Source organism: Thamnophis sirtalis, unplaced genomic scaffold (genome assembly GCF_051295495.1).
Source record: "Thamnophis sirtalis isolate CommonGarterSnake01/CBP01778 unplaced genomic scaffold, rThaSir2_p1.2 scaffold_13, whole genome shotgun sequence".
NCBI lineage: Eukaryota > Metazoa > Chordata > Lepidosauria > Squamata > Natricidae > Thamnophis > Thamnophis sirtalis.
In genome coordinates this window covers 16,551,171-16,575,232 of record NW_028261393.1, presented here as the reverse complement: position 1 = coordinate 16,575,232, position 24,062 = coordinate 16,551,171, and the positions used below count along the sequence as shown (strand labels likewise).

General features: G+C 42.3%; 1 protein-coding gene across 1 annotated transcript in view; it reads right to left on the bottom strand.

The window, feature by feature from the left end:
• OPRD1 (opioid receptor delta 1) overlaps positions 1 to 9,147 on the bottom strand; it is a 40,135-nt gene extending 30,988 nt beyond the window's left edge. Inside the window, exon 1 of the mRNA XM_014063890.2 lies at positions 8,615 to 9,147. Within this exon, the coding sequence (XP_013919365.1) occupies positions 8,615 to 8,829 (215 nt within the window). The 5' untranslated portion in view covers positions 8,830 to 9,147. The remainder of the gene's footprint in view (positions 1 to 8,614) is intronic.
• Positions 9,148 to 24,062: the final 14,915 nt, after the last annotated feature.

Here is a 24,062-nt window from a genome sequence, read left to right as displayed (position 1 = left end):
AATCAACTGGAAATTATAATGGGTGTAAACTGAGATTTTATTGTTCTGGTCTATACAGGTCTGGTCACTATAATATAAAAAAAGAGATGCTAAGGCCGAGGGATGAAATCCAGCAGGTTCTGACAGGTTCTGGAGAACCAGCAGTGGAAATTTTGAGTAGTCTGGAGAACCGGTAGTGGAAATTTTGAGTAGTTCAGAGAACCGGCAAATGCCACCTCTGACTGGCCTCAGAGTAGGGTGGGAATGGAGATTTTGCAGTATCCTTCCCCTGGAATGAGATGGGAATGGAGATTTTGCAGTATCCTTCCCCTGGAATGAGATGAGAATGGAGATTTTGCAGTATCCTTCCCCTGGAATGAGATGGGAATGGAGATTTTGCAGTATCCTTCCCCTGGAATGAGATGGGAATGGAGATTTTGCAGTATCCTTCCCCTGGAATGAGATAGGAATGGAGATTTTGCAGTATCCTTCCCCTGCCATGCCCACCAAGCCACACCCACCAAGCCACACCATGCCCACCAAGCCACGCCCACAGAACTGGAAGTAAAAATAATAATAATTTCACCACCCTAGAAAGTGCCACAGGAGAATAACAAAGATGATAAAGGGTCTGGAGGTTAAATCATGTGATGAACGTTTAAGAAAGCTAGGTATGTCTAGCCTATTGAAGAGAAGGATTGAAGGGGTTGAGGGTTAACTGTCTTCTAGTATTTGAAGAGCTTTCACAGAAGGGAGGGGGATTTACTTATTCTCCAAAGCACCAGAGGGCAGGACAAGAAGCAATGGGTGGAAACTTGTTAAAGAGAGATCCTATCTAGAGATAAGGAGAAATGTTTTGACAGTGAGAACTATTCATCAATGGATGAGCTTGCCTATTGTAGATGTGGGTGCTCCTTCACTGGAGGGTTTCAAAAATAGATGTCAACTCTCAAGCTAACCCTGGCTGAGGCCACCTTGGGCTGCCTCAAAGTTGCTACGAAGCCTGAGAAAGAAAGTAGGGGGGGGGGAATAGAGCCCTGCTTACAGTCAAAATAAAAATCAAAAATAAAAAGCTTTCTTGTGGGAACCAAAGTCATCATAACAGCTGGCTGGTGAAGGAAGAGAAGAGCCTGCCAGCTGTATTCATTGACCATGTGACAGATGATATTGGGGGGGGGGGAGTTTCATTCTTTTAATTAGGTGAAAACCGCAGGAACTTTCAGAGTTGGTTTTCACCGGCTGTGCCAATATGATGTATTCAATAAACATGTTCCTAGAGGAATCCACCTGCCTCAGAGTTCTGCTTCCAATGGGTGCATTACTCAGAATGCTGACATTAGACCAGACAACCATTTGACTCGGATGGTATACGATCTCCTGCCTTGAGCAGGGGGTTGAAAACCTCTAAGGTCACTTCCATCCTATGATACTATATCCTATATGCTATATGGAAAGACAAAACATTGATACTAGATTAGGCTTGACCTTCAGAACTTTTAGTTGCCTATATACTTACCCTGGGGGGTGACAGTCTGACTTATTGCCCTAAGGCAGGGGTCTGCAACTTTAAACACTCAAAGAGCCATTTGGACCCGTTTCCCACAGAAAAGAAAACACTGGGAGCCAAAAAACCTGGGTGGGTGTGGCCAACTCAACATCATTGACTCCCACCCAGTCACATGACTATCTATCTATCTATCTATCTATCTATCTATCTATCTATCTATCTATCTATATCTGTCTGTCTGTCTATCTATCTATTTCTATCTCTATATCTGTCTGTCTGTCTGTCTATCTATCTATCTATCTCTATTTCTATCCCTATATCTGTCTGTTTGTTTGTCTGTCTGTCTGTCTGTCTGTGTATGTATGTATGTATGTATGTATGTCCGTCCGTCCATCCATCCATCCATCCATCCATCCATCCATCCATCCATCTATCTATCTATCTATCTATATTTCTATCTATATTTCTATCTCTATATCTGTCTGTCCGTCCGTCCGTCCGTCCGTCCGTCCATCCATCCATCCATCCATCCATCCATCCATCCATCCATCCATCCATCCATCCATCTATCTTCCGGCTGACAAGTCTAGGAGCATGATCAGCTGGTTAGCAGAGAGCCAAAGACAAGCTGGCCAGCAGGGAGGCGGGGCATCACAACACTGGTGGCTTTGCAGGAAAAGCAACTGACAACTGGGAGGCAAAAGCAAGCTGACCACAATGCTCAGCATTGTAATGGGCTCCAGAAGGAGGGGACCCTATCTCCCCCATTGTGAAGCACACTAAACCTCTCTGTGCTGCGCAAGGCACTGCAAGAGCAGGCCTTAGAGGCAGCAACAGCAAATGCACTGCACCGAAGGTGGAACGCTGTTTCGGCAAATGCAGGGGCACTTCGTTCCTGCTCTAAGACTCCAGACATCGCCACTGCAGCGACAGGGCAACAGGGAGCCGCAGCAGAGGGATGAAAGAGCCGCAAGCGGCTGTGGAGCTCTGGGTTGCTGATACCCGCTCTAAGGGAACCAGTGCCTCACATGATGAAAACAGAGAACATTCTTTGTGGCGGTACCCCATGTCAGAATGGTACCTTCCCCAAAGAAATTTGCCTAAGATTCCCTTGTTCCCTGTGTATTTAAGAGAGTTTATTGATGACTGGTTGATGGCTTGTTTCCTTTGCCAGTGTTTATTTATGTTGGCTTTAGCAATAACTTTTCATTATTTGATGTCACTGCTTTATTATTGCTGCTATCTGCTCTGTGATTTTGATGAACCGCCAAATATAAATAGAATTATACTGAGGAGAAGCAGCTGCTTTCTGAACCAAGCACAGTCTCTAATCTGCTCTCTAAAGCTGCTCCGCTTAGAACAGGTCAAAGAAATGAGAGTCATGGGTAGAAGACTAATTATTGTCAAGCTACTGTTTATTTAGCAAACAAACTACCTAAAAGCAATACGGCAATGATGCAAATTTGGAAGTTTGATTCATTGGACATCCTGGACTACGGTACCTTGTGGTGCCACAACCCTGTTTCCATGCGCAATTATAGAAACTCTCAGTCATTGGCAGCTTGTCATACATTTCTGGATTTGGCCTTTTATGTTTAATGAAATGGAATTTTCTGCCTAAGTGTTTTCCATCATTAATTACTAAGATGCTAATTTATTTACACGAGCAAGAAAGTGAGAGAGTGCACATCGGCAAAGGGGGGAAAATACAACAGAAGATTCAGATCTGTACATGATTGGCATACTTAATCTATTTATATAATAAGACCTCTCCCAAAAATTGCTCTTGGTTTTGATTTTTTTTTAATACAACGGGAGTGTAATTCAATATACAGGGAATTATCAAATGCACTGCTTTGAATGAATACAGGTTGCCCTCGATTTACAACAGTTCATTCAGAGACAGTGTTGTGGCCCACCATTAGCCAGCAGAGCTGGCAGCAGATTCGGACAGCGAGGAGGTTGGGGAGGAACTTGGGTCAGTCCTGGAATCTGGGGAAGGCTCTGAGGAGGGCTCTGTGTCGGAGGCAGAGAGGGGCCCAGAGCCATCTGATAGTTATCAGCTGCCTTCAGAGTCAGACAGCAGTGAGGCAGACAAACAGCTGGAGCCTGTTCCCAGTGTGTGCATGCACAGAGTTGCCAGACGAAGGGAACAGCTAAAGAACAGGGGTCGACTTGGGAGTAAGGCCAAAGTGGGATGATGAATGGCCCCTCCCAGAGGAAATAAAAGAGGAGCGAAAGGGGAGTGGAGTTTGCAGGAGACAATTAGTTCACTTAATTGTTCGTGACTCTCTGAGACTCCTTGCCATGTTTTGCAGATATCAGCCTGACAGCTCTCCAAGCCAGATAAGGTCTGTGACTGTAAATCCTCCCTGAATAGACTTTGTTGGTTTTGAATGAGCAGAATTCACAGTAAATTAATAAAAGGGTTTTTTGTCGTAACAAGGAGTTTGCTTCATGCTCTCGGGAAGCCTCGGTCAGGACAGACAGTTCAAAATTACAGTGGCACCGGAAAAAATGGCTTTTGACTGTTTTTCACACTTATGACCATGATTATGTGATCAAAATTCAGATGCTTGGCAACTGACTCAGATTTAAGATGGTTGCAGTGTGCTGGGATCATGTGATTACCATTTGCAACCTTCTGACAAGCAGAGTAAACGGAGAAGCCAAATTCACTCAACAACTGAGTCACTAATTTCTCTGGCAGAAGCACCGCAAGCCAGTCCTTTGCTGTTTCCAGGGTGGCCCTGTGGGCCAGATCTAAGTACCCCGCAGGGTGGATCCAGCCTCTGGGCCTTGAGTTTGACACCCCTGAAGTAAAGTAATGTACCAGTCACTGTACCTGCCGTGCTGTTTCTTATGACAATCAGGGACCAACTTATGTTGATTGTTCTCCAAGATCATCTAACTGCTTCCAATCCATGAACTCTCTATAAAATCTCCAAAAATCACTAGATCAGTGGTTCTCAACCTTCGTAATGCCGCGACCCTTTAATACAGTTCCTCATGTTGTGGTGACCCCCAACCATGAAATTATTTTATGTTTTCTGTATTTTTTTGAAAATATGTGTTTTCCGATGGTCTTAGGCGACCCCTGTGAAAGGGTTGTTCGACCCCCAAAGAGGTCTGACTCACAGGTTGAGAACCACTGCACTAGATGAAGTATTTTTTTTTAGAACTGGTGCCTCCGCGTGGTGTTTGGTTTTTTTTTTTTTAAAAAAATGTTCTTTTCCTCATCATTTTTCCTCCACTGGCCATTCTGGAAAGAGTCCCATCTCAATTGAAAGCTGAAACTTAATTGGTGATGGAGGAACCTTCCAGTTTTATGATTCCAGGTCTAAGTCTTAGCCACGAAACAAATTTAGTTAGGGTTAGGGTTACGTAGCAGTCTGGCTGAAAGGCAAAATACAACTGCGCTGTGCAATTCTAAGAGTAGACACGTTTTGTTAGTTCCTGATGGGTGCTACGTGCACATCCAGCCGTGCTCCAAGTCTTATTTTGCCTTCCAAATCAATTGTTCCAAGCAGTAATATGTGTATGTTTCTGTGGCTGACTTAAAGAACATGGTAATTTTGTCAGGAGGGGAAACAAAGTTTGTAAGATAATTTGGCTCCAAATTAACTATGAAGATCAAGAGTAGCAGTTCAGCTTGGAAAAGAAAATGACAACACGAGTTCTTAATCTCTTGGCATTTCACAGCCAAATGAACAAACCAAGGTTTGTAAACTTTTATAAACCGCATCAGGCACAGCAGTTAGAGTAATGTGGTTAATAATTTAGGCAAACTCTTGCATAGACATTCAGCAAGGCTACCAGCTCTGGGCGGCAACAATCCAGATGACAGCAAAGAGTTAGCTTTTCTGCCTCTCCACCCTTGGTGCTCTGAATTTGGTTGTTTTCTTGCAGATGTTTCAATACCAGACTAGATAACATCATCACTGTTAGGAGGGAGTGGAGTTTGCTATTATTTTATATAGTAGTGTATTGCTCTGTCAGTGTAGTTCTAGGCTGCATCAACAGAGGGATAGAATCAAGATCATGTGAAGTGTTAATACCACTTTATAATGCCTTGGTAAGGCTACACTTGGAATATTGCATTCAGTTTTGGTCGCCACGATGGAGAAAAGAAGGTTGAGAGTCTAGAAAGAGTGCAGAGAAGAGCAACAAAAATGATTAGGGGACTGGAGGCTAAAACATATGAAGAACGGTTGCAGGAACTGGGTATGTCTAATTTGATTAAAGAAGGACTAGGGGAGACATGATAGCAGTCTTCCAATATGTCAGGGGTTGCCACAAAGAAGAGGGAGTCAAGCTATTCTCCAAAGTACCTGAGGGTAGAACAAGAAGCAATGGGTGGAAACTAATCAAGGAGAGAAGCAACTTAGAACTGAAGAGAAATTTCCTTACAGTAAGAACAATTAATCAGTGGAACGGCTTGCCTCCAGAAGTTGTCAATGCTCCAACACTGGAAGTCTTTAAGAAGATGTTGGATAGCCATTTGTCTGAAATGGTATAGGGTTTCCTGCCTAAGCAGGGAGTTGGACTAGAAGACCTCCAAGATCCCTTCCAACTCTGCTATTGTATTATTGTATTGTATTAGGTGGGAATGGACTTGGTGGTTCATAAGATGTTGTTTGATAGTTTATCTGAGTTGGTAGCTCCTTGACTGGAGTATTGTTTACTTTTTGTATTCCAGTCTAAAGACAATGAAACAATAGCCTAATCAAGGAACCACTAGTTGAGCAATCAAACATCTGCAAGAAAACAATCAGGTTCAGAGAGCACCAATAGTTCAATCCTGAGCTGCAATCTTTTTTTCAGCATCTTTTTGAAGCTATCTAATTGTCATCCAGATTTCTGCAGAAATCTTCCATCTTCTGAAATAACTAAGCCCTACTAGGAGAGGCTAGTATTTTGGTCTTAATCAAGGAGATGCAGGTTGCAAATCTTGAAATCAATTATACCAAATCTGCTAGAAATTACAATAGTTACGTATGATTCTTTTGCACTTCATGACCAATTCGCACCAAGAGTTTTTTCCCCCAGAATATTTGATTCTGCGGCTCCCATTGGCGAAAATCAGCATCGAGCTATCAGATCTCATAAGTTTAGGACAACATTGGAAATTGTATAAAGGCTGGCAAACAGTGAAGGAATTTTCTGGGGAGGGTTTGCCAATGCTAACAGATGGAATATTTTCATTCAGTCAACCTAAATGTTCTTTGTGATTGCTCCACGTTATTATACTTACATAAACTACTTTCCTATTCTATTGTATCACTTCAGTCAACCATTGGGAAGCGAAATGAGAAAATGTGGGGGGGGGGTTGATAGGCACAATTACACTCTTGCAGTATTCTACTCCAGAAACAGGTTTTTGGTATCCTGAACCCAAAATACAATTTCCTTGGCGTGCCAACTTCCGAGTCTCCTGGGTTCAGGGGCACTGCATATGAGTGATGACTTTGCCATTGCTTTGTCTTTGCCAAGTAGAAGGAGGAGGCAGGAATCTGTTGATGGGTTTTTGAATTGCTTGCATGAAAGCAAACCATTTCTCTGCTTTGCATGACTCAGAAACAACAAAGGAAGAAGGGGGGGCAAAAAAACCCACATTGGCACTTTTTCCTCAAATTAATGTGTGAATGCTGACTCACACAGCCTCTGAAGTGAGCAGCCCAGTTCACAAAATGGGGCCTGTTTGTTTGCATAATATGCCCATTTGAAATAAAACGATGCTCTGAGAGGTCAGTGCTTTGCTCGGCTAGACCTAACCAGAGGTTACAGCATTTGAGTTAAAAAAAAATAAAAAGGGGTGGAAGGAAAGAAGTGGAAATGCAATTCCTGAGCAACTTTCTGGTTGCAATTCTGGGCACAAAAATAAAGGGGCTAACACTCTGTGAAGGATTCCCAGATTTAAACTCTGCATTTCTAGAACGAAAAGAGACTTGATGGTAGACTCGTAGTTGGTAATTGTCAGGATTAAAAATATTTCTCTATTGGGACCAATGGCTGGAATGCAGTTTCACTAGACCTAAACCAAAGTGATTGAAGAAGTTTTTAATGACCCCCCCCCCAGGGATCTGAATTTATTTGATAAGATTCCATGTCACTGTTCTCTATTCTACTCACACTACTACCTCCAACAAAGATATATCAGGCATCTTGGAAATTTATCTGTACAATAAAAAATGACCTCTCATAAGCCAAGTTATTAAATATTCTTTCCCGCTCCCCCAACCAGGTATGAGGGACTACAGTTTCCATAATTTCGAGGCAGCCTAAAATTCTTGGACTTGTAGTCCAACATATTTGAAGGAAGCTATGCTGACATGCTAACAAAGCACATATTGTTTGAGACGCATTGATGTTTATGCTCACGGTATCTGTTTATTTGACATGTTGAACCCGTCTTGCGTTTCCAGAAAAATTGGTATCTCACATACAGGCACATACATGTCTCTCTTGATAGAGGAATGGAAAGAAAATGATGTTTTTTATCTTCACAAACTGACAGTGAATGTATCTTAGAGTTTATTCTGCCTGATAAGATACCTCTGTTTGAAAAGTCATTGCATTTTTGTAGCAGAATTCTTAGCACTGTAAAATCTACATTGTTCCAGAGATGTATCAGCCACGGCAATTTTCTAAAACCATAATAATAGCAACATAGGATGCACCTTCATTTTTCAGTTTAAAATGCATGCAGTCAAGGACATCATTTCTTGAGTCACAAAAGCCACATTTTTAATGTTCCATTTCTAGCCTAACTTCCACATGGCAGTGCACTGCTGAATGCACAGATGTCTCTAAATTTCCTTCAACTTCAAACAATCCCTCTATTTCCACTCAATGCAGAACCAGCATTCTTTTTAATCCCGGTTATTCATTCATTTGGCATGCAAGTGATATTTCTTTCATTCTTTCACACAGACTACATTACATTACAAGTTTATGTCACAAGTTCATGCTGCACATAGTTCTCCCAATCTCCCTAAGCATCTACTTCATGCCTTCTTTATTTCCAATGACCCTTATGGCATCCAGCCAAGCCACATAGATGCAAAACTTCCTCTCATCTAGTCAAAGAACAAGCTGGGCTTGTTATTTTGGAACCTTTTTTCTTACCTGACAATGCCGTACATTACCAGGATATTCCCCAAAAGTCCCACCACACATACGACGGAATACAGGGCGGTGATAGCAATAGCGATGACGATTGAAGTAGTATTTTTCATTGGCAATTGATTTGTGGCATTAGAAGTTGTGAGAGAACTTGAGCTAAAGTCCTGGAAGGTACTGTTGTAAAATATTTCAGCACCGGGTATGGTGGACAGCTCCATGATACCAGGTGGCTCCAGAGTCCAGTTTGTGGTAGGACGAAAGGATCGGAAGGCTTGCAGTCCAAAGACTTCGTGGGAGCTGTCCCCTTTTGGTGGTGCTGAAAAGAACCAGCTCTTCTCCTCTTGGATAGGCTCACTCTTTCCCTTGCAAAGCACATTCAAATAAACCCAAAACTTCAAATCAGAGAGAAAGGGGGTACTGGGCAGCCAAGGCAGAAGTAGGAGCACTCAAAAGCAGTTGCACTAGCCGGTGGAATCTGACATCTATTCTAGCAGTTCTTCTGTATATACCCAGCAACACACTGCCTCCCTCCTTTATCTGCTGCCAAGCAGCTGAGCACAGGAAACTGAATTCGCAAGCTCTCCTAATGATGGTGATTTCTTATTTTAAAAAAAAGATGTGGGGGGGAATCTGACATCTCTCTTGGACACTGGAAACAATGTACAAGATGCAGATGAAAGGAAGGAAGCAGTCAATCACAGTCTTTAAGGGTTGTTATGGAGAGAATTCTTCCCATTGCTTGCTTCCATCGTTTAAATGCTGTCTCCTTGGCTAATGTGTTTTTAGGGAGCTATTGATGCTATTATGGAAGTGGGTCTCTACGCACACACACGCACACAATATTGTTGCCGGTGGAGACAGCTATTAAAGATTGTTAATTGTGTTTAAATGGAGGTAAGAGATGAGAAGACAGAGGGAGAGAGAAACGTTCCAATAATTGATCATGGCATAACCCAATAACATCGGATAGCTTTCATTTTTTTCTTTCTTTTTTTCCAGGCTACCCATGAATCACGGATACATAGATAACCTAGTGTGAATCAAAGATACATAGGTAACCTGTTCCTAGAAAAGTAGAGAGCTTGCTAGCATCACCTCACAGGTATCAAGATCACAAACAACTCAAAAGGCATCATTCATCTCTGTCATAATTTTTTGATTCTGAAGACGTGACAACACTTTAGCTGATGTCTAAGAGAAGTAGCATGGTTGCTTCTTGAAAAATGGTATGAAAAGGCCATAGTTCAGCATCATTCTTGCAACCTCAGGAAAAGTAGGGAATGATCCTGCCCTTACTGAAGTTTTGGAGGTCTGATGTTACTCCCTGGATGGGCTTTTAATGTTCTATACAGTATCAGGATTTTCCTAAATGATAACTCGTTGAACAAATTGTAGTTATTACATTTGCAGTAACAGTCGTTACTTTCATTTTCATTAAGAGAGAAGTTCCTACTTTGTTCTTACTGACATGAATTTATGAGGACTTTCTTTGAGAAAGAAATTGTTACTGGAAACGATCAGGCTTCTATCAGTAGCTTCATGTTGTGAAGGTGATGTAATATGCCTTATTGAAGCGGAGACACAATGTGACTTGCCTCAATTCATAATCTCTCCCAGCAAAGCCAGGGGAACAAGGAAAGCCATGTAGACACATTGTCTTCTGAAGAAGTGGTTTGAGCTGGTTCTCCTTTGAACCTTTATTGAAGTGAAGCATCCCTTGAAGCCATTTTCAAGGCCTTGAAAGCCATTTTCCCCTTCCATTGAAGTTAAAAAAAGACATCCTTCACTTGCTTGGCTTCTGATAAACAGGTGATTTGTGCCTGAAAACACCCCATCTAAGCCATCATTTTGTGATAAGGCAAATCCATGGTGGTGATAGTGTCCATAATATGTTCCCAAAATTCCAACTTTGTCTATTGAATCTAAATTATTTTGCTTCCTGGTATAATTTATGCAGTGGAGTGTTTTCAGAGGGGCAAGGCTGGACTACGGCTGAAATGGGCAAGGAATACAATAATTTAGCACAAGCTCATTAGCACAACCTGCCAACAAAAGTGTGTATAATCAAGTCTATGGTTTTCCCAGTTGCAATGTATGGCTGTGAAAGTTGGACCATAAGGAAGGCTGAGCGCCAAAGAACGGAGGCCTTTGAACTATGGTGCTGGAAAAGATGCCTGTGAGTCCCCTTGGACTGCAAGGCAATCCAACCTATCAGTCCTAGTGGAGATCAACCCTGATTGCTCTTTAGAAGGCCAGATCCTGAAGGTGAGACTCAAATACTTCGGCCACCTAAGGAGAAGGAAGGACTCACTGGAGAAGAGCCTAATGCTGGGAACGATTGAGGGCAAAAGAAGAAAGGGATGACAGAGGATGAGGTGGCTGGATGGAGTCACCAAGGCAGTCAGCATGAACTTAAATGGACTCTGGGGGATGGTAGAGGACAGGAAGGCCTGGAGGAACGTTGTCCATAGGGTTGCGATGGGTCAGACATGACTTCTCAACTAACAACAACAACATAGTCAGGGCTGCAAAACTAAAGAAAAGGAAGCATCAAATGATGTTGTTGCACATTAAAATTTGGGAAGACTTTGTCTTACATAATTATTTTCCTGCCCCTTCTGGCATTATTAGATTGTGAATCAGTTAAAGGCACCAGACTAAGCTATAGTCCCAACTACAGTCTTCGGGGCATAAGCCCTTATTGACATCCAGGGTTCAAGGCCAGAGAGAAAGCATGATCTGTTTCATGAACAGTATCCAAAAACCTTCAACACAAATGTACAAAGTCCACAAGATTCAGGCCATACAGGGCTTGAGCAATATGTGATTTAATTTCCAGGAGCTCCCCTCTCTTCCTAAATATAGCTGGGACTAATCAGCTCTGATCCCTAGAACGAGGCTATTCTCAGGTGGGCATACATACAACTGCCATCAATAGATAGATAGAGATAAACTACATTTACACATCATTCAAAAGAGTCTATACAAAACCTAAGAGGAAACAAAAGGATTACAGTACCACCACCACCCCTCTAGCAGCCTACATGCAGATGATCAGAAATGAGCACCAGACAAACAATCAGGAAGGAAATAATGCTCTAATCAAGGAACCACAAGGAGGAAATTACACCTCCACCAAAACTGGCAGGGCGAGCCACTGCATATAAACAGGCAGCAAAGCTCACATTTACTCCCACTGATGTTACCAACTTCAGTGAGGACACATCTGCAAGCAAAAAACCAAGCTCAGAGAGCATCACAAACTCTAGAGGCTTGTAAGTATTTTAGAACATTGTACTGAAGGAATAAAGCTTTGTCAGGAGACTAAGAAAACAGAGAAATTGGAGGAAAGGTTTACACTGAGTGGGCAGCCAATGACACTCCAGGGCAGTCTTTCTCAACATTGACAACTCTAAGATGGCTGGCTGGGGAATTCTGGGAGTTAAAGGCCACACATCTTAGAGGTTGAGTAACACTAACCCACCCCAGAGGATGCTAAATGCAACTGTCAACATATCTTGTCAATGTTCAGGCATTATCCTGAATACCAGAAGTTTCCTACCTCTCTGCCTTACATGTCTGCCTAACCTAATCCTCTTGTATTTATATTCAGATAAATTTCTACCTTTTCTTCATGTCATCTTCTGCTCTGCGGAAATGCTCAGCTGGCATTTCTATTCATCACAATCTGATACGATCCAATTTTCTGTCCCAAAGGAAGCAGAGGCCAACTAGGATAGGCAAAATCAGTTTGTGAGAAGGCTGCCTCTCGAAGGTTCGTGGTTCTCCATTCCTAGCAGATGGCAAACTGAATGTTGTGGCCCGCCAGCAGCCAGAGAAGCTGGTGGCAGACACAGATAGTGAGGAGGTTGGGGAGGAACATGGGACAGCCCTGGAGTCTGGGGAAGGCTCTGATGAGTGCTCTGTGTTGGAGGCAGAAATGGGGACAGGGTTGTCCAACAGTTATCAGCTGTCACTGGAGTTGGAGATCAGTGGGGCAGAAGAGGTGCTAGTTATCACTAATAAAGCCCTTCATGGTATTGGACCTTGGTACTTGAGAGACCGCCTGCTGCCAATTACCTCCCAAAGACCCATTAGATCACACAGGGTCGGCCTCCTCCGGGTTCCATCCACTAGCCAATGCCATCTGGCTACGACCCGGGGGAGGGCCTTCTCTGTTGCAGCTCCAGCCCTTTGGAACGAACTCCCCACAGAGATTTGGACCCTCACCTCTCTCCCTGCTTTCCGAAAAACCGTTAAAACCTGGCTGTGTTGGCAGGCCTGGGGTTGATGAGCTCCCTTCCCCTCTCGACAAGTGTGGTTGTTGGTCATTTTAAATGTCTATTTTGTACTTGTATGTTTCCCTTTCCCGTTTAAGTTGTTCGCTGCCCTAAGTCCCTTTTTGGGAATAGGGCGGCATATAAATAAAATAAAACTTAAACTTAAACTTAAGAACAATTGGAGCCTGTTCCCTATGTGCGCATGCACATAGCTGCCAGGAGAAGAGAACAATTAAGGAACAAGGGCTGACTCGGGAGTAAAGGCACAGGTCCGCAGTGAATGGCCCCTCCCATAGAGAATAAAGAGGAGCAAAAGGGGAGGGGAGTTTGCGGGAGACAATTAATTCAGTTCATTAGGGTGAAGATCTGTTCCTGACTTCTTGCCAAGGAATTGCTGCTACAGCGTGGCATTTGGAAGATATCGGCTGGCAACTCTCGAAGCCTGATAAAGACCTGTAGTTGTGAAATCTCATGAAAGACTGTTGGCCAGGACTTTGCTGGAGAGGAATTCCCTTTATCCTAAATAAAAGAGGTTTTATCGGGACAAGGAGTCTGCTTCGTGATCTTGGGAAGCCTAGGTCAGAACCCCGAAGTTTTAACTTCCTCTGACAGAGGCTTTTCTTTTCTGGCACTTTTAAGAAGTTTAAACATCCTACCTTTCCTAGCTCATGACAAGCTAGAATCCCCATGATCTTTGACTCTATGGTAGTCATTACACTATCACTTTGTCCCCATGACAATCCATCCAGGTGGTTTAGACCCACAGGCATAATAATTCCGAGAACATCTCATTCGTTCTTCTGTTGATTTGAAGTTAGGTCTCTCCAATCGTAAAATCCGGGGTTTTTCAAATATTCTCTTTCACTCCAAAATCCATTGTATTTGGAACAGGAGACAATTCTGGCCAAAGGGAACTCTTAGAGCTTGTTTACTCAGAGTTTTGCTTTCTCATTCTAGCCAAGTTATATAACTGAACACGTCTTCTCACCTAAGAGGAGCGCAAAAGATCTTTACTTATTAGCCCAGAGACCACCATTGCAATATTGAATAAGATAAAAGCAGTGAACAAATAGGAGGGGAAGTGCTTCCCTTCCCTCCCTCTCATTCTTCAGCTTCTCCTTGGGGCGTCCCTCTGCTACAGAAGCAAACCTGTTTAAGCTACCGATATGATCGTCGGAGACAGTCAAAGACAAACTAAAATAAAATAAAGTTGAAACTCTAAAACCAATTTATGTGAAGCTGTTCATTATATCGCAACGTCAGGCACAAAACTATCCTCTGCTTTCATTTAAACCAAGAACAAGGCATGATTGTTCTCTTGTGTGTTGATTCAATAAAAGAAACCTCTGACTATTTATCTGCTTGTCTCATCGTAATCCTCTCGCCTTCCACTTTTCCACCTCTCCAAGTTTTGTAGTCGTTATCCACCTGTTGCATCACTCTCTCCCAAGGGGCTCTCCCAAGGGGATTTGTGGCAATCATCCCACTTTGCCATGGGTTGGAAAGAGAGAAAAAAGAGGGAGGGTAAAATTCTATGGTTTAAGAGCTCCACTGAAACTCTTGAATTGAACCCTCTTCCCCTGTAGGAATCACAAACTTTCTGGATCGATACAGTCAATAACCAGTGGTAGAATTCAAATAATTTAACAATCAGTTCTCTACTCTAATGATCAGCTGAGTAGGTGTGACTCAGTGGTCATGTGACTGTGTGGGCGTGGCCAACTCAACATCACTCAGATTGAGGGGTGCTTTGCCTTAGCTGTTACAATGTAATAAGGGTTAACCAGAGAGGCAGTTTCTGTAAGCAGTGTCAGGCCTGCAGTCATATTCCTTTGAGGATCTTTGGCCTGCCACACACTCTCTCTCTTTCTTTACTATGCTGTTTCATTAGTGGGGGAATTGGGAGGGGGAATAGTAAGGAGTAAAATTGTAGAATGTGTTGTTGTCAAAATAAAACATTCCTTCCTAGAAGCCCAAGGTGATTCTTTGTCTCCACACCTCTGCACCTGACTGGAACTAGATGGGTGGAAATGCCAGCATGGCAGTGGAAGATTGGACCATGTGATGGACTTGGGTGTGTGGGAGCAAGATCATGAATTTTCAACTGGGCGAGAAACCCCGGAAGCTTTCAGATTCGGTTTCCACAGATTGTACCAACATGTCTCTCTTATTAAATTGGAATCTTGATGAAAGCTATGCCTTGGACTCTGATTTAATTCTGGATGATATTTAGAACGCTGACAAGCAGGGCAATAAAGATTAGGCTAGAAACAACACCAGAAAGTTTCCTTCCTGCCTTCCTTACAGGATTAGCCCTGCAAAGTGAAAAAAAACACAAAATGAGATTTCTTCCAACAACCAGTTCTCCAAACTGTTTAGAAAGTTAACAACCGGTTCTCCCGAATAGGTGCGAGCCGGTTGAATCCCACCACTGTCGATAACTATCTTCTGTTTGAACAGACAACTTTGAGTCTTCTAGAAACTTAAATCACTTCGTCACTTAATACCATAAAAAGAAGACATAAAGAGATAAGAAAATACAGAAAGTCCTCAACTTACAACACTTCATTTAGTGTCTGTTCAAAGATAGAACAGAACTGAAAAAAGTGACATGAACATTTTTCATACATGTGGCCATTACAGAATCCCCATGGTCACATGATCAAAATTCAGATATTTGGTAACTGACTCATATTTATGACGGTTGTAATGTCCCTTTTGCAACTTTCTGACAAGCAAAGTCAATGGGGAAACCCGACTGACTTAACCACATTACTAATTTAAGCATCGCAGTGATTCATCTAACACTGTGGCAAAAAATTCATAAAATGGGGTGAAACTCACTTAAACATCTCACTTAGCAACAAAATATAGTGCTCAATTGTAGTACTAATTCAAGGACTACCTTTACATAAATCCCATGAAGGAAAGCATATCAGCTCTCTGAATACATGGTTCAAACTATTCTTACTAATAGGAAGATTTTCAAAAATATTCTGCTGGAAACTTTCTTCCAGTAATTTAAATCCAATATTCTGTGCATTGAGATGAGCAGGTTTTGACATTCTTCTTTATGACATTTTGTGAGGTACCTGAACAGGGCTACCTTGTGTTGTGGCCCGCCAGTGGCCAGTGGAGCCGACAGCAGAGTCAGACAGTGAGGAGGTTGGGGAGGAGCATGGGCCAATCCTGGAGGCTGGGGAAGGCTTGGACGAGGGCTCTGCATCGGAGGCAAAGACGGGGCCAAGGCCATCTGACAGTGATCAGGTACCTACGGAGTTAGACAGTAGTGAGGCAGAGGAACATCTGGAGCCTGTTCCCAGTGTGCGCATGAGCAGAGCTGCCAGAAGAAAAGAACAACTCAGAAATCAGGGTAGACTTTGGAGTAAAGTCACAGGTGGAAGGTGATTGGCCCCTCCCATAGGAAACAAAAGAGGAGCGAAAGGGGAGTGGAAACAATTTGTTCATTCAGTCATTAGATTCACTTCAGGAGTGTGAAGATCTGTCCGTGAATCTCAGAGACTCTGTGCCCAGTCTTTCCTTGCACAGCACCTCATTTGGAAAATATTCACATGGCAACTTTTCAAAATAGATGAGGTCTGTAGTTATAAATATTCCTTTGAAAGACTGTTTGCCAGGCCTTGCTGAATGTGAATGAGAGAAATTCACATTCGTTTAATAAAAGGGGTTTTGTCGGGACTAGGACTCTGCCTCATGCTTTTTGGGGGAGCCTAAGTCAGAACACCTTATTCGGTTGGAATGTCTCTTCTCAAAGTCAAATATAACCCATTCCTTCATAATTTTCTGTGTTTCCTCTTCTTCTCACATTAGATATAACACTTTGATAAACATTTTCAGAAGCCTCTGAAGTCCACGCTTCGGGATGTCTAATTCCCTACCTCAATTTCCTTTTGATTGGAAGCTGCTCTCCACAGACTCATCAGGGAATTTTTCCCCAGTTCCCAGGAGCGAAGACCTGAACTTGGGACTATGTGAGTTGCAAATGTTATGCAGCACAAAAGAATTTCATTATCACTTTTTTTTTTCTTTTCGAAATCATGGCATGAAAACAAAACAGTCTGAAGAGAGAAAAACGTTGCTTGTTCAATTTCTTCCAGGTTGGGTAAAATATTCCACAACAATATTAATATTTTTTTAATTTACATTTTTATTTTGCTATAATATAAACAATCCATCATCTATTAAACAGTGTGTCATCGGGGTACAAATATTTTGTGCGATAACAATTCAAATTTACAATCATATTCATTATTTATCTATTCCAGTTTAATACCAATACTTTAAATATCTAATACTATAACAACCCTCTTCTTAATTTATTTAACTCTATTAATTATGTTAACTATTGATGAATTTTTAAACAGCTAATTTTACTTCTAATTCTTATATTTATTCTCTAACCATATAATATAATAATCAGTTTGTTCTTTCTCTTTAATTGCCAGTGTTAATCTGTTAATTTCTGCATATTCTAATATTTTCCTAATCACATTTTCCTCTATGGGAATCTCTTCACTTTTCCAATTTTGTGCAAATCAATTGTACAATTCTATCTGCTGCTATAATATGAATGATCAAATATACATTTTCTTTACTATAAGTTTTTGGTAAAATCCCCAATAGGAATATTTCAGGTTTTAAGTCTATATGTTGTTGTATCAACCTTTCCAACCACGTATGTATTTTAATCCAGTATTATTATTATTTTTGCTTTTACACATGTCCACCACACATGATAGCATGAGCCAGGTGTCTGGTGACATTTTCAACATTTAACTGATTTGTCCTTGAGCATCTTCACCAATCTTGCTGGTGGCAAATGCCATCTGTAAAACATCTTATATAAATTCTCATTATAGGTGGTTGACATTGTTAATGTATAATTTCTATCGCATAATTGCTGCCATTTAGCTAGTTCTGCACAACAATATTAATATAAAGATGAGAATGTGGACCAAGAGAATGGTCAGTGCCACCTCCTTATCATTGATGTTGGTAGAGATTCCAATCCTGGGTTAATTCTCCAAGTTCAATATTTCTATTTTCAACCAAAATAATCAGAGTTACAGGAGCCAACCTGGCTGGATCACCGGGACCAGAGGTTTAGTTTCCCAAGGTTTTGGACTCATGCTGCAGCCCATCCAGAAGACTAAACCTCTGGTCCCAGTGATCCACCCAGATTGGATCCTGCAACGTTACTCTGGGACTCATGTATTTGCCTTCAAAACAATCAGAGCCTTACATTTCCTTAATTGTTTTTGTTAGTTGCGAAGTAGTGCCTGACCCATCGCGACCCCATGGACAAGGTTCCTCCAGGCCTTCCTGTCCTCCACCATCCCCCGGAATCCATTTAAACTCATGCTGATTGCTTCAGTAACTCCAGCCAGCCACCTCATTCTCTGTCATCCCCTTCTTCTTTTGTCCTCCATCTTTCCCAACATGAGGCTCTTCTCCAGTGAGTCCTTCCTTCTCATTAGGTGGCCAAAGTATTTGAGTTTCCTCTTCAGGATCTGGCCTTCTAAAGAGCAGTCAGGGTTGATCTCCTCTAGGACTGACCAGTTGGATCACCTTGCAGTCCAAGGGACTCGCAGGAGTCTTCTCCAGCACCAGAATTCAAAGGCCTCCATTCTTTGGCGCTCAGCCTTCTTTATGGTCCAACTTTCACAGCCATACATTGCAACTGGGGAAAACATAGCCTTGATTATACACATTTTTCCTTAATGGATAATGATAATTCATGGACTAGTTTATTATCTCGATGAAGTGCTGTGTTTCAAGTGTTAAGAACATGCATACTTGAGTGAGAAATCACGGACAGAGAGAAAAGGAATGAACAAAATACAATTATCTCCTATCAGCTTTGTGACCTGACAACCTCTGCAAATGCGACAATTAAAAAAGCACTTGATACTGATCCTTTAGCATTTATATCTCTTCTTGTCATAAAGATACATAGCTGTTACCCAGAGGCCTGTTTCTTCTATCTGATAGTTGTTCCCAATGGAGAAAAGCCTGTGCCATAACAAATATATTACCTTTCAAACAGCTATATAAATTTGTGTATGTGTTTGCCGCATCGGAGAAACACAGCTGCTTTTTTGCAGAAAGTTCCAAAGTTAATAAGGGGTTTGTTTTTGTAAAGATAATCCCCTTTTCCCACAAAGTATATTTGTGCTTTATATATTGCATTTTCTCTGAGAGTCCTATGCAGTCATCTGTATCAAATCAGCCCCCAGTGCCAACAAAAGCTGCAATTCTACAAAATTTGCCAATTGTCAGTTGCCTCTGTGTATTTTCTCAGTAGTTAAGGTAATACAGTATTCAGTCTCACCCCCAGGTACTTAAAAATTCAGTTGGCTCCCTATAAGGAAGCATGTTTAGGACGGTGCTGCCAAAAATAATAGTTATTGATGTGGCTGTTCAGAAAATAATTTCTAAGTATGATCAGTAGGCAATTATCACAGCCCGTACTTCTTCATAAGGGGCTGTGAGAAACCATGGAAGAGAGGAGGAAGAGCCACAGCCTAGATAATAACAATAACCAAAAAAAGAGAAAGAAAATAACAAGAGATTTCTCAGCCCATAGAAAGAAGAGAGGTGTGGGAAGTACTAATAAAGGAGAATATTAGTAGCTTAAGGTAGGGATGAAATTCAGCAGGTTTTGACAGGTTCTGGAGAACCGGTAGTTGAAACTTTGAGTAGTTCGGAGAACAGGTAAATACCACCTCCGGCTGGCCCCAGAGTCGGGTAGGAATGGGGATTTTGCAGTATCCTACCCCTGCCACACCCACCCAGCCATACCCACAGAACCGGTAGCAAAAAAAATTGAATTTCACCCCTGGCTCAAGGATGACATGAGGGGGTCTTTGGTACTCTCTGAGCTTGCTTGTTTTCTTACAGACATTTCATTAGCCAAACTAGATAACATCATCAGTGCTGGGAAGTACCTCAGAAGGGATCTTCCCAGTGGTGAGATTAAAAATTTTTTTACTACTGTTTCTGTGGGTGTGGCTTGGTGGGTATGGCATGACTTGGTGGCTTGGTGGACATTGCAGGGGAAGGTTACTGCAAAATCCACATTTCCTCCCGATCAGCTGGGACTCGGGAGGCAGAGAATAGATGGGGGTGGGGCCAGTTAGAGGTGGTATTTATCAGTTCTTCAAACTATTGAAAATTTCTGCTACCAGTTCTCCAGAACTGGTCAGAACCTGCTGAATACCACTTCTGAACCTTCCCTAGTTCTCTGGAAAGTAGAAGCAAGAAAAAGGAGAATTGCTTGCAAGATTGATGTCAATTCTTTCAGATAGCCCAGAAGAAACCAAAACCATCCGTACTAAGACTTTATTGTAAGTTACAATAATAGAATGTTGCAAGCTCTGAAAACACTTCTCTCCTTTATCTTTACTTTCCAGAGAATTAGGATGAGTCCCTTCTGGCATGCTTTCCACACTCCCATTCCTTCTGTGGGCTAAATAGCTTTTGCCTGACCATTGCCTAGGCTGCAACTCTATCTCCTGTCTCCCAAGGTTATTCTCACAGCCCATTAAATTCCTGCTATGTATTAATTTCTTGGTATATAATCCTCCAATTAATCAAATTGTGGGTATATTTCAATTACTCGCTCAGGATACTTTTGCATGCATCTGCAGAACTAGATTTGCAGAACCACAAAAGCCTATACTGCCATAAATTTGTTAGGCATGACATAATCACAAAATTCTGTAGTTTTAGCTGCTGTGAATTCATGTGTCTCTTATACATTGTTAGGTATATAGGGTAGTATGTAGCTGGACTGCAAAAACTCAGAAAACCATTAGATGGCAGCAAAGGGTTACCCCCCCCCCAAAAAAATCACCTTGCTGCCATCTAATGGTCATCTGATTTTGAAGTCCAGATAAGTCCCAAAGGTACTTTTCCAAAAGGCAACTGGACTTTCTGGTTTTTCTTCGAAGACATTTCAATTCTGATCCAAGAAACCTCTCCAGCTCTGAGCACTGAAAGAAAAACCAGAAAGTTCAGTTGCCTCTTGAAAAAGCACCTTTGGAACAACCATGGTCTGGATGGTTGAGAATCTCCATAGAAAAGTGCAGGTAAGCTATGCTTATCGTTATGAGGCAATAACATATTTGAATTTCATGCAAAGTTGCATTCCCTTTGGTTGAGGAAGACTTTTTGTCCAAATAAAAGCTTGCTATGACCTTCACGTATACAGCTAACGTCTTGCTGATTTTGTCCCTATCTATTTCACCATCTGTTTCTCTTCTCCAAGCAGGAAAAAGTTTCTAAGGTAGCCTGTTGGTCATATAAACTGTTTCACGCTCAAGAACTGGCAATCAATATTTTCTTTGTACATATCAACTTATAAAACAGAACACAATGAAAGCAAAAACCTTGCCAATCAGTAGCTTGCACAGCTGCCAAATCTGCTTCGGGTCCCAGGAGAACTCAGAAAAAAGCTCAGTTCCTCTGCATGCTTCTTTCTTCTACTTCTACTTTCTTACTACAGCTCCCTAGAGAAAGTTTTACCTCCTTCCCTTTCTCCCACCTTCCTATCTCCCCTCTCCTCCTGAGACACACCTTTCTGTAGCACCTTGGAGATGGAGTCCTTCATTGATGGTGCCAGAAGAAAGTTTCATCCTCAGGAGAGAAACCCATCACTGGGACATTGTCCTCTACGAGATGTGATAGCATCAGGTAAATTCCAGAATCATGTATCAAAATGTAAAAGCTGGAGGAACTACTCTTCCAATAAAACTACTTCCCTTTAAAATGGATCTCTTGGCCACAATACGGCTTTGCATTGTCTCCTCCTATTCTGTATCCACAGTCTGGCTTATACCCGTGGTGACCTCCCAATCTCAAAAATGCATTTTCAAAGGCAACTGGACTTTGTTTTTCCTTGAAGATGTTTCGTTTCTCAAGCTGCTACAGTTCTGACTGAATGATGGAGGATGGAAGGATTTGTCTTCCTTGCAGTCATCTGGTCATTATTATTCTGTAACGCGCTCTACATGGGGCTGCCCTTGAAGAGCATCCGAAGACTGCAGTTGGTCCAGAATGCAGCCGCGCAAGCGATTGTGGGTGTACCTAGATACACCCACGTTACACCTATCCTCCGCGAGCTGCACTGGCTCCCCATTGGTCTCCGGACACGCTTCAAGGTGCTAGTCATTACTTTTAAAGCCCTACATGGTTTAGGACCTGGCTACCTGAGAGACCGCCTCCTGCCATTTACCTCCCAAAGACTGATAAGATCGCACAGATTGGGCCTCCTCCAGGTGCCATCGGCTGGTCAATGTCAGTTGGCGAATCCTTGGGGGAGGGCCTTCTCTGTTGCTGCCCCGGCCCTGTGGAACAATCTCCCCATAGAGCTCCGGACCCTCACTACTCTCCCGGCCTTCCGCAAAGCTGTCAAGACCTGGCTGTTCTGGCAGGCCTGGGGCTGTTGATGAGTATCCAGCCCCACGCTAAGCGTATGCATGATGTGAATTTTTTAATTAACTGTATTCTTATTTTTAATTTTTATATGTCTCCTATTTTGTGTGTAAGCCGCCCAGAGTCCCTAGGGAGTGGGCGGCATACAAATGGCATAAATAAATAAATAAATAAACAAAAATAAATAAATAAATAAATAAATAAATAAATAAATAAATAAATAAATAAATAAATTCTTTATGAAAGTTGCTGAGGCCATTTGGAGTTTTATCTGTGCCCTCAGGGTCACCTGAATCAGTGGTGGGATTCAAATAATTTAACAACCGGTTCTCTGCCCTAATGACTATCTGGGTAGGTGGGGCTCGGTGGTCATGTGACTGGGTGGGCTTGGCCAACTCAAGGTCACTCAGGTCAATGGGCGCTTCACCTTAGCTGTGACAATGTAATAAGGGTTAACCGGAGAGGCAGTTTCTGTAAGCAAGGACAATAAAGATTAGGCTAGAAACAACACCAGTGTGTTTCCTTCCTGCCTTCCTTACAGGATTAGCCCTGTAAAGAGGAAAAAAACAAAATGAGATTTCTTCCAACAACTGGTTCTCTGAACTACTTAGAAAGATACCAACTGGTTCTCCCGAATAGGTGCGAACTGGCTGAATCCCACACTGACCTGAATAGTGCAAATGGGTGTGGAACCTTCTTGGAACTACTGAAAGGTCTGTGTTGTAAACAGGACTTATAGGTGGTGCCCTATCCCTCCCCCCTCTGTTGAGAGAGGGCTGTTCAATTTTAACGTAGATGGTGTCTTTCATTCCCTCTTTCCAACCACTGGTCCTCTCTGTCCAGAATGTGGGCATTGGTGTCTTCAAAAGAGTGACTTGTCTTTCAAAAGCTGATGGATTGCTGTTGTCCGGATGGGCTTATTCTCCTATCTCCTGCCTTGCATCTGTGAAGTGGCTGTTTTGTTTCTCCAATGTACAGATATGTACAGGTCTCACTGCCTTGTAGTCCCAGCCCAATGCTAACCATGGGTTCATCACTACTAGGCTCTTGTGATCAGCCAAGGTTGCTAAGTACTCTCCAGTGCAAAAAAAAAGGGAGACTATCTTGATGTAATCCTTGTATAACCATATCAGGATTGAATGTGTTTGTGGCATCCTCTGAGTGGCGTGAAATCAAAGCTTGCACATGCTAAGGAAGACAAGACACAAGGATGCAGATAAACTGGGGGGGGGGAGAAGATGAATGTCCCGCCCACGCACAGTTCGTGCTGAAATTCTGTACACACGGATACATTTTGTGCTAATAATAATTGACTTGCCATCTTAAGCTCGAAATCCTCTGTGCACAGCAGATCTTGTCCCTGATAATGAGGAGAACATTTCGGTTCTTGGGAGTTGCGAGTCAGGAGCCAGGCAGTGGTGCTACACCTCCTCCCACACTAAGTAAGGATTATGTTATTGTTATACTGCTATCTCTTCTGGAGGACTCCAGAATGATATGCAAGAAAAGGACTCACACCCAAGCCTTTCCCACAAAAACAATTTGATAAAAACAATCAACAAGAAAAGTGAGCCCCTATAGAAAGGTATGATGTAACAAGGGAAGGTTGACAAGTTAGATACAGATACAGATACAGATTAACAGACTTGGAAGGAAGCTTGGGTCATCTAATCCAACCTCCTGCCCAAGTAGACCCTACACCATTTCTGACAGAT